Source organism: Carica papaya, chromosome 5 (assembly GCF_054855325.1).
Source record: "Carica papaya isolate Zhongbai chromosome 5, ASM5485532v1, whole genome shotgun sequence".
NCBI lineage: Eukaryota > Viridiplantae > Streptophyta > Magnoliopsida > Brassicales > Caricaceae > Carica > Carica papaya.
Genome location: NC_142313.1, coordinates 42,937,741 through 42,948,969, shown reverse-complemented (window position 1 = coordinate 42,948,969; position 11,229 = coordinate 42,937,741). Strand labels below are relative to the sequence as shown.

General features: G+C 38.3%; 1 protein-coding gene across 3 annotated transcripts in view; it reads left to right on the top strand.

The window, feature by feature from the left end:
- LOC110817003 (uncharacterized) overlaps positions 1 to 11,229 on the top strand; it is a 38,398-nt gene that overhangs the window by 7,433 nt on the left and 19,736 nt on the right. The window contains exons 1-4 of one of the 3 annotated variants that reach the window (XM_088221170.1): positions 209 to 761; positions 1,573 to 1,966; positions 2,044 to 2,118; positions 10,629 to 10,691. In XM_088221170.1, coding sequence (XP_088077296.1) covers positions 412 to 761; positions 1,573 to 1,966; positions 2,044 to 2,118; positions 10,629 to 10,691 — 882 coding nt within the window. In that variant the 5' untranslated portion in view covers positions 209 to 411. Of the gene's footprint in view, positions 1 to 208; positions 762 to 1,572; positions 1,967 to 2,043; positions 2,119 to 10,628; positions 10,692 to 11,229 lie in introns of those variants that run through there. The other 2 variants (XM_088221171.1, XM_088221172.1) reach the window with 2 other exon arrangements.

The following is an 11,229-nucleotide window of genomic DNA, read 5'->3' as shown; positions in this document are numbered from 1 at the left end:
AAACTTCCATTGATTATTTCCTAATAATTATTAACAAAATAAATAAGTATTAGTAAATCATATAAAAATTAAGTTTTAATATAAAACTATTTTTTTAATATTTAATGTTTTACTCCTTTGTTAAATTATTAATAAAATATAATATTGGGCACATTTATACGTCAGCATAACGTCAACGGTGTTATTACTATCCCAATTCCATCTAAAATTAAACGGCTTCCCAAACATGCCAAAATCTTCCATCTTCTTCCTCAGTTCCAGTTCCCAATTTGTCCTGTGTTTTCTTTTCGCTCCGCCATAATTCCAGTCCCAAACGTATAAGATGGGCGCATAGTTTATTTTACTTTTCTCGGCGAATTTTATTGTTTCTGGCCATCCAAATAGGCTTCCTACTGCCTTAGCCTGCAGTGAATGGACTCGATCATATCCTCAGCGCTTGAAGAGATTTGCTCCCATGGCAACGCTGGCCTCTCTATATCCTCTCTCTGGTTTAAACTCTCAGCCGACTTCCCTCTCTCTCCGTCCCTCAAAGCTAGCATATGGAAAAATCTCCTCTTGGTTCCCACCCTTCAGTTCGAGGCCAGAAACGCACGCTATAACAATGCTGACAGTTCGGTTCAGTGCCTCGAAGACGCCGAGAAGCTTGGTTTGAGGATCATCGCTAATGAGCAACTGAGGGACAACTTCGTTGGCCTCTACGATGCGCCCTCTAACTTTTCCGCCGTGCAGCGTCGTGCTCTCGAGCGGCTTGCCATTGCTAGGTTTGCTCGTATTTCTCTTTTATTTTCACAAACTGTTTCCACTAGCATACCTGTGAGCATTTAGTTGCTGAAAAAGAAGTTACTCCGCTTTGCTGGCGCTCTTTTTTTGGGCTTATAAGTGGTAATTGGTGGATGTATTGCTCTGTACGTTGGCAGTGATTGTGATGTAAAGTGTTCAGAATATGGCTTAGGATTGTGCTCGATTTCGTGCGATAGCAGTTTGAATGAATTCGTTTATATTTATAAAAATTAAAATAGGTGGTCTTTTTTTGTTTAGTTTTCCTGCATAAAAGTCAGCTTTGGTGGAGGTTGTGCTTCTAAATGTAATTCGCAGATGAAGATTATAGAGGCACATTTAACTTCTGTGTTTTTCTGGTGATACGTGAAAAAAAGTGGTACTTTTCTTAGGCTTGACTAGGAGTTGGTTGACTGGTTGGGTGTTGATGGTAAAGGTCGGGAGCTTTAGTTAGTTGGATTTTATGGTAATGTCTACTAAATGTCTCAATCTGAAACCTTAGGTTTGATTGCGTTCAGCTTGATTATACAAGTGCAGACATGTATCTTTGTATTTATACCTATATCTACCTGCTTATGTTGATTGTATATACTAATTTTATTTTAAGCCCCAAAACTAATGCTAGTTGAGCAATTTTAGTCATGGATGGACGTGATGCCAAAACTTTTAATTGTTGGATTGCACTCAATTATTGGATCGCAAGATTTTGGCTGTGCTTTTAACTTGTTTCCCACAGAGAAACATTGGCTCAATAGAAGTGATACAGAAACTGGAGATACATTTTGTTATTTGCAGATCAAATGGAATAACGCAAAATCAACTCGCCAAAGAGTTTGGTATTGAAGGGAAAAACTTGTTTTATATAGTGAGAAACCTGGAATGTCGAGGGTTGATTGTGAGACAGCCAGCACTTGTGAGGAAAAAGGAACATTGCATCGAAGGAGAGTCAAAAACTAGTTCATGTGTGACTACAAATATGATGTGCTTATATCGTTATGCAAAGCATTTGGGCTCTCAACAAAGATTTGAGATCAACAAAGAAGACTACACCTTGGATGGTATTGAGAAGGAGAGTGAAAAAAATGGAGATGGTTTTGCTTTAGAAAGAGTTAAGGAAGATGTGCTTATAAAGGATTATTTGCCTGCAATGCTAGCTGTTTGTGATAAACTTGAAGAAGCCAATGGCCAGGTGAATCATGTCCAAATATCATTAAACTAAGCAATCTCCAATGCCATTATGCTGATTTTTCTTCTTTTTTTTTTAAGGTTCTTGTTGTCTCAGATATTAAACAAGATCTTGGTTACACTGGATCACGTTCGGGGCATAAAGCTTGGAGAAGTGTAAGTATCCCTGTTCATGTCTTCCCCTCTTCAAAGTATTTTTTTATAGAAATGGAAGTATTATTACGATTAAGAAAGAGAAGTAACAATGATGGAGGATAAAATATTCTCTTAGAGCCTTTTAATGTTAAAGCTGTGAAGCAATGATTAGTTACTAACTAAGCAGAGAACTCAGACCTGAGATCAAGAGATTATCACCCTCTGATTCCTATGAAGAATAGTAATGGAAGTGTAAAATAACTTTCCATGAACCTTTGCCTATAGGAAGACTAAAAACCTTATCTTTTTCCCGTAAACTTTCAATTGGGAAGGATCCATCTTCAATAATCCAATGATTTTATTTCAACCATATTTGCCATAAACCTCAATACCAAGCATCTAGCCACAAAGGCTTGGCTTTTCCCTCAACCTAAGCCACAAACGTTGGTGTTCATAAAATACTCCAGAGGGAAAGGTGTTATCCAGTTTAAGTCAAATGTATCAAATAACTTTGTCCACAATATCTAAATCGCTTCATGGAAGAAATAAATTTTATGTTTTTCTCTCTTCTTCGGCATATTACACAAGCATGTAGAAGAAAAGCTCGATTAGGCATACAAATTTGCAACAATCATTAGTGTTTAATTGATTTAGAATTGTGGTCCATGCGAACACCTTCACCTTAGAGGAACCTTAGCTTCTCAAAATGCTTTGGTTAAAGGATTATGATAATGATCAGGATATTGGGCAATGTGGTCAAAGAAGGATTTGCAAGTATATGTGCCATAGGTTTCTGAAGTCCACATCCTACCATCCAACTGTTAGGATATTTGGAAAAGTTCTAACATTCAATAGGGTAGTGGTCTTAGCTGTCTCTCTATCATTTAGGTTGTGAAGAAATAGGAATTTCATGCTACAATTTTATCGGTTTGGCATACAAATTGATTGATTGGAGCACTATGGCATGAAGAGGTGTTAAATAGGCGGAGAAATTGGGTAGTTAGAGGATGGTCCCTCCTCAAATAATCTTTGCAAAATAAAACCTTCGAGTCATCTCGGATTTTATATTAGGTGAGGGGAGTCAAAGGGTGTACCCAATTGAAGATGGCTCTCCATGGACTTCTATTTTGGATGGAGTTCCCACCAACTGCATCCCATCTACTTTATTAACTCATATGAGATTTTTAATCACCATGTACCACATTGAAGGTGTTTGGGGAAAAGACCATAAACATTTAATCAATAATGATAAACCTTTCAAAGTCAAAGGGTGAAGGAGGCGAATATGCAACAAATGAAGAGGAGGTTTTTATTGGTGGAAAATAAATTGCATGATGTTGTCTGTGAAGGAAGCCACACCGAGGGAATTCGAGTGAGCAAGAATGGTCAAGGGGGCTTCTGAGTATCAATCTCATATAAGTGAGGGAGACATCGAGTGGTTGTTGGAGACTTTAGTGGACCTTAATTGGTCAAAGCAATTTTGGGGAAGAAATAAGAAGGGAGACAACACACTTTATAGGTGGCATTATGACACAACAGCAGGGGACAATTCCTGGTGTTTTGGGAGGAGAAGGGGAAGGCGGTTCACCAAAGTTTTTGGTTGGAAGGAAGAGAGGTGGTGGGATGGTGGAGGGTGATGGTGGCAGTGGTGGAGGTAGTTGGGCATAAATGGGAGCCAATTGACAAGTGTGCACAGTTGGCACATTGACAAGTGAATGAGGGGAGATCTAGTGTTGAGGAGGTGCATGAGCTGCCACGGCTCTGCTTCCCTAGGTGCCAAACAGAGCTCAGGATACTGGTGGAAGAGGTGAAGAAGGAAAGTTTTGCAGTGGTAGTTCACGGATTTGTAAAGGAGAATGACCGGGTGAGGAAGACAGGATCCATATCAAATTCGGGTTGGAAGAATTTTGAAATTCAAGTGCAAGGTGGCCAAGACAAGAGGAGGAGAATGCATTTGGAAAAGGACCAAAATTATGGAAGAAGTGGCCATTTAGAATAGCCTAGAAGCGTGACCAGGCCCGGTACAGATAGGTCCATACGAAGGTTTGTTGGAGGCCTGGAGATCATACAAGGCATGAGTTTCGGAATGTGAACAGGCTTGTGGATTGGCCCAAACAAAGATTAGTTGGAAGCCTGGGGTTCAAAAGAGGTTTGTGGATTGGTCAAGGTTTTAGGCCTAAGTGGGTTAACAAATTAAAAAGGCCCTCGTAGGCTTACATCATTGGCCGAGTCAGGAGGGGTCAGGGTTTGGAAACATGGAGATCCCTGATTCGACAACTCGTTTCGTGAGTAGTGTGCGAGGTTGGTGAAAACGACAAATCTGGGTGTCAGACAATGGGGGCCATTTTGGAGATGGTCACAAAGGAAATCGAGGAGGCCAAGGGGACGCTTATAGAAGGGTGGCGGCCCATATAGATGATGTGGCTGCAAATTGCAGTAGAGATGGGGAGAAAACGATTAATGAAGTTGAGGAACAAAGAGGGGAAATCGATTCGGAGTAAGGGGAAGAAGAGAACTCAGCCATGGTGCCAGTGGGGGAAGATAGTGGGGAAGAAAGGCTAGAAGGTGGAGAAGGAAGGCTGGTCGACAACAAGTCAGGCAAGGGTGGAGGATGAGGAGATATTTGGAGAACTTACAGAAAAAGAAAATTTCAATTGGATAATTTAAAATATTTAGAAATTTAGTTGCATGTTGGGTGTGTCATTCGACAGGTTAGAGGATCGGGTCATGGATCTCTTTATGGAAATTGAGTGGATGAGAAATGAGAAAATGGAACAGGAAAGGCAAATGATGAAGCAAACAAATAAACAAGGCGTGGAGGGTTCTTGGGAGTTATGAAGATTGCAATCAAGCATAAAGTATGATAGTGTAATGAGAGGGGAAAAGAAAGGGGAGGACACTAAAGCAAATAACTGAAACATAATAGAGAGGATTATCTCATAAAATGTATGGGGCATCAATGATACTGAGAAGAGACAACTGATCAAGGGTTGTATGAGCAGATGAAGACTGGATATTATCCGTTTGCAAGAGACAAAAATGAAAAACATAAGATAGGGTCATTTGTAGTCTCTGGAAAATGGATTGGAAGGATTTTTTCGCTATTGGTATGGTAGGTGGGATCTTGATTACGTGGAAGGAAGATATAGTTAGATGTGTTGAGTATATTAGGGGTGAATGCTTAATTTCTTGTTTGTTCGGGAATAAGAGGGGCGGGGAATGTTGGGCTTTTACGAGAATTTACAATAAGAGTGAAGGAAGTGAAAGAGCCTCGTTGTGGAGAGATTTGGATAAATGCAAGCGGAAGTGGAGTCACCCATGGGTTGTGTGTGTGGGGATTTCAACATGATGCTAAGTAGACATGAAAGAGCAGGATCTCAGATTTCAAGTATTTGCATGAAAGAATTCAAGGAAGTTATGGAGAGACTAGAATTAGTAGATCTATCTCTAACAGGAGGAAAGTGGACATGGTTCAATTAGAGGGCTAATCCGGTGTGCTCTCGTATTGTTAGATCTCTAGTGTCCAACTTATTTCATCTTTAAATTGTAGGTACTTGTCAAAGCATTTCCAGAGGGTAATCTCCAACCATTTTCCTATTAGTTTAGAGTATGTCGGGATCAAGTTGGGCCCATCCCCTTTTAGATTTGACAATAGATGGTTGAGTGTGAACAACTTGAATGAAAAGATAGAGGATTGGTGGAAGAGTAATGAGATTAGTGGAAAGACTAGCTTCAGAGGCACGAAAGTTAAAGATGATTTAATTTGCAATAAAGGAATTGTACAAAGAGGAAGAGCAGAAAAAGAGTATGGATACACAAGCTTTATATAGGATTTAGTGGCTATGGATGAAATGGAAGCAGAAGAGGAATTGTCACCTAAAGATATCGCTAGAAAGGAACAACTAAAAGTAGCATTGGTGATCAGATTGCAGAGAGAGGAAGCAGATTGGAGGCAAAAATCGAGAGCAAAATGGATTAAAGAAGGGGATCGCAATATGGGATTCTTTCATTGTATGACTAGTCACTATAGAAGATGGAACTATCTGGAGACCATGGACATTGAGGAAAGGGAAGTGCAGAGCAATGAGGATTTGAGATGAGGAGTTGAGAAGTATTTCAAATATTTGTATTGTGAAGGATTTGAGTTTGAGACCTAGAGTAGATAGTATCAGTTTCAGCATGTTGGATGAGATGAGTAGAAAGTCTATTGAAAAGAAATTTTTTGAGGAGGAAGTTTATGAGAGTCTTATGCAATGCAACAAGGATAAAGCTCCTTACCCATATGGTTTTAATATGAATTTCCTGCTGAAATTTTGGTATCTATCCAAGGATGATATCATGGAACTTTTCAAGAAACTTCATGAGGCGGGTGCATTTGTAAATTATCTCAATTCTAAATTTTTGGTCCTTATTGCTAAGGTGGAGGGGGCGACAAGCATTAAGGAATATTGGCCTATAAGCTTGATGAATTGTGTTTACAAACTTATAGCAAAAGTTCTTGCAAGAAGAATGACTAGTCTTAAATAAAGTGATTGGGGAGAACCAATATGTGTTTGTGGAAGGAAAGCTTATCATGGATGCGGTCTTGATTGTTAATAAGACGGTGGATGAACAATTATACAAGAGGAGTGATTGAGTGTTATGCAAATTGGACATGGAGAAGACATATGATCACATGAATTAAGTTCCATTAGTTAAGCAAGAATGGGTTTTGAAATTAAGTGGCGGCACTGGATCAATGCTTGCATTACTATAACATTTTTTGCAGTTACGGTAGATGGTGGTCCATTGGCTTTCTGCAAAACATCAAGAGGCATTAGGCAAGGAGATTCATTATCTTCCTTATTGTTCATAATTGTTATGGAAGCACTAAACAAGTTGTTAGGGAGCTGAGTTTGTTTAGAGGGATCCAGGTGGGAGAAGGAGAGGCGGATGTGGAAATAGCACACTTATTTTCGTAGATGAGACCTTGTTATTTTTCCAATTGGATGAGAGGTCTCTACTACATCTAACATGCATTCTATTTTGCTTTCAACATGTGCTCGGCCTCAACATCAATCTTGCAAAATCTGAGATGGTGTGATTGTGAAGTGGAAGCAGTACTAGAAGACTAGCAAGGACCTTGGGTTGTAAAATTGTCAATTTTTTGATCAAATACTTTGGTATGTCGCTAGATGTTAACTAGAAATTCATGAGGATATGAGATCTTGTTTTTGCCAAATTTGAGAGAAGACTTGCAGGGTGGAAGAGAACTTACTCTGTAAAAGTGGTTGTTTAACACTCATTAAAAGTACACTAGTTAATCTTTCTATATATTATATGTCTCTTCTAACTATTTTGAAGAGTGTCAACAAGTTGGAATCAATATAGAGCAGATTCCTATGGGGTGATTTGATGGAGAAAAGTGGCTTGGGACACGATTAACTAAATTAGGGCGGATTAGGAGTGAGATTTATCTTTGAGATGAACTAAGCTCTTCAAGTGAAATGGATATGGCTATTTCATGGAGGAGAATTATGGAGGCGGAGTTTGGCACAATGGATAGAGGGAGGTTTCAAGAGAATCAACGAGACTAAATGGGACAAGGTTTTGGGAGAGGATCTGCACAAGGAAGGAGAAATTTCAAGAGTGCCTTAAGTGAAGAGTGGAGATGGGGAAAGAATTAACTTCTGGTCTGATATCTGGATGGATGAAGGGGCTATGGCAACGGGTTCCCGAGGATTACTATAGCACGAAATAATGACATTTCTGTGAAAGAGATGTTTGCCGAAGGAGAGGGTTGGAAAGAGTATTGTGTAATCTTAATGATTGGGAGATAGACGAATATGAATCATTGCTAAGTGCTTTGAATTCAATTGCTTAATGAGGATTAGGACCAACCTATATGGATTCTCAATTCAACAGGACAATTCATAATAGGGGTTTTTTATAAATTCTTGACCAAGAAGAGCCAAATGAAGTAAGTTTCCCGTTTAAACAAATTTGGAGACTTAATGCACCTCTAAGGATGACATTTTTCACTTAAGAAGCAGCTCATGAGAGCATCTTGACTATTAATAAGCTTAAGAGAAGAGAGAAGATTATGGTGAACTGATGTTGTTTATGTAAGAGAGAAGAAGAAATATGTGATCAGCTCCTCCTTTGGTATTTCATTGCATACAGTTTATGTTATATGGTTTTTGGGATTCTGGGGTACAATTAGATCATGGCGGGAACAGTGAATGAAGATATTTGGACGTGGAAGTATATAACGAGACGAAAAAAGTATTTGGGGCTCATTCCACTGGCTATCTTTTAGGTTGTCTAGAAGGAAAAGAATAGGAGAATTTTTGAGTGAATGGAGGAGAGTATTGATAAAATTAGAGAGACATAGTTCTAGTCTCTTGGAGTGTTGATAATGAAAGAATATTTGTATTCCAAAGAGAATCTAGGTGACTAATTAATATACTAATTGATGTGTAAATTTTTTTTGTACTCGAGTTGTGCACCCCCATACATTATAATTTTTATTTCAAATAGAAAATTCTATTAAGGTCCAGTTGCCCGAACCTTTGAAAACTTTAGATTGATAATAGACCTCTCAGTTAACTAAGTGATCTTTAATCTCCCCTCTTGGCATGCCCATAGGAATTTCCTTATCACTCCCTTTAATCTCGTAGCTACCTCACTAGTCTTTAGAACAAGGACAAGTAGTAGAGGATACTAGATGAACATCCTTGAATGAGTATGACTTTCTCCCAAAAAAGCTCCTCTTCCCAACTCTCTTGCCTCCGAGTCACCTTATCAAGCACCCATCCAAAATAGTTTACTTCTAGGGTTGCCTCCTAATGGGGCACTTAAGTAGGTATTTGGCCAAACTAGTTTTGAACATCTAATTGCCTCAACCTCGTTGCTTGCAATTTTGTCTACCATGTTTATGCTTATTGATCCACTCTTGGTTAGATTTCTATGAAATGCTCTTGAACACTTGCACAAATGTGAGCAAATCGGTGCTCGATCTATTGTAATGGGACTAGTGTGAAATCATATTATTTGCAATTGGAGTGGAACACCTCTATTCTTATTATTTCCAACAACAAATCCTTATACCATCCTTTTTTTCCTTATCTCATAGCCAACATTCACGTCAACTTATCTACTATCATGGTAAAAAGAAACAACAAGAGAGGATTCTTGTGTCTTATACCCTATAAACCAACAAACCACTTTTGAGGCTTTCCCTTGAGTAAAGTGGCGAAAGAACCAAACGACAAACATCCCTATATCCAACATTGTCATCTATCAACAAATCTTTTTCTACCAATCACTTTCTCCAGAAAGCCCCAATTCACTCCATATGCCTGTTTAAAATCTAGTTTCAGGACTAATCTTCCTTACTTTTGCCTATGCATATGTTCCATCACCTCATCTAGTACAAGAGAGGCATCCAGGATTTGCCGACCTCCCATGGAAGGGCTTTGATAATGTGAAGTTGTATCTTTCAAAACCTCACTAAGTCTTGGGGACAATACTTTGGTAATGATCTTATAGATACTTCTTAGTAGCCAAAAATAATGGGATAGTACTTTGATATCCTTTTTTATTTGCTTTCTTGGGTACGAGGTGATAAAGGTTGAATCCATTCCTGTACATATTTTCTCATTTAGAGAAAATTCTTGGAAAATCTTCATCAAATCTTCCTTTATGATGTCTCAACATGATTGGAAAAACGCAATAGTAAACCCATCATATCGGGGACTTTGTGCGCATCCAATGTCCAAAATGGTTTTCTAATCTCCTCCACTTGGAACGGACTCTCCAAACACTCCATTTGGGGTTCACTAATTGGTGCAGAATCAATTCTCTTTGAAAAAGCCTCGAATCCTTATCTTCAGTATATAGTTGCGATAAAATTGACAATTTCGCTTCCAGTGACTCCCTCTTCTATCTTTAGGACACCTTCTTCCAATTCCAATTCCTTAGTTTCACATCTCTTTCTCCACCTATTTACTACCTTGTGATACATCCTAGTGTTCACAACTCCTTCGATAACCCACTTGATCCTAAGCTTAAAGTTTTTACTAAGGGGTCACTTGCTTTATTCTAGCAATGATCTTAGGGACCTTATAGGCATTTTGATACGTATGTAAAGATCGTTTGCAGATTGCACCATCTTGATACTATTGATTATGTTTAATCTTTTATTTTTTTTCTGAAAAACCCACATAATTCTCACCTTCTGCCTCCATTTTCACTTCTGTTGTGACATCACTATGTCGAGCTCATTTTTTAGATTTGACTGCCTTCTTACTTGGACTTCAGATAAGTTAATCTCCGATGCCAACTTTTTCCACTTTTGAAGTCTTTATCTTTTTCATGTTTGTGTTGAGAAAAAAGAAATTTTGCCGAAAATGAATGAGATAAAGAGGGAAATTTGGCATATAATATTGTCACTCTTGATGATTTAAAGTGTTGGTCTGCTGTACGTCTATGACCTCCCTTCTTCGTTTCATAATGTTTAACTATATTGTTTCTGCATGCCATGGTCTCAGATATGTCGCCGGTTGAAAGATGCTCAGATAGTTGAAGAGTTTGATGCTGTTGTGAATGAGAAGGTGAATGAAGGAACATTTTCTTCTGATTATGTTTTTGGTTGACATTGTGATTTATTCCTTATTCCAAAGTATTCATTTTATATATAAATACGGAAAGGCGAAGAGGGTGATTTTAACTTTTTGAAGAACAAAAAGTGTTGAGGTGTGGTTCATATTCAAAGAGATGTTTATTCAGAAGAAGTCCCTAAAATGATGATGTTTTGTCATCAGTCATCTTGTCTTGGCATTATGGTATTTCTAGGCCTAAGGAGGTTTTCGGTTGTTAGGGTATGCTTGTTCTTTGGTTTTCTTTTCTTTGACTATATAAAGGAAAATTCCTAACTTAAGATACAGTTTCTAGTGGTAGAAAATTTTTGCAGGTGTTTTTGTGGAGTCAGCACATGTTAACTATGTTTCACTTTAATCCATGTGTTGTACAGGTATGTTTTTACAAAAAAGAATAAGGATTGTTTGGTTATTTGAAAAAGCTGCCCAATCTTTGGTTATGTGCGGACTCATTATATCTAATTTGCAAGTTGGTAATAGAATTTATATGTTT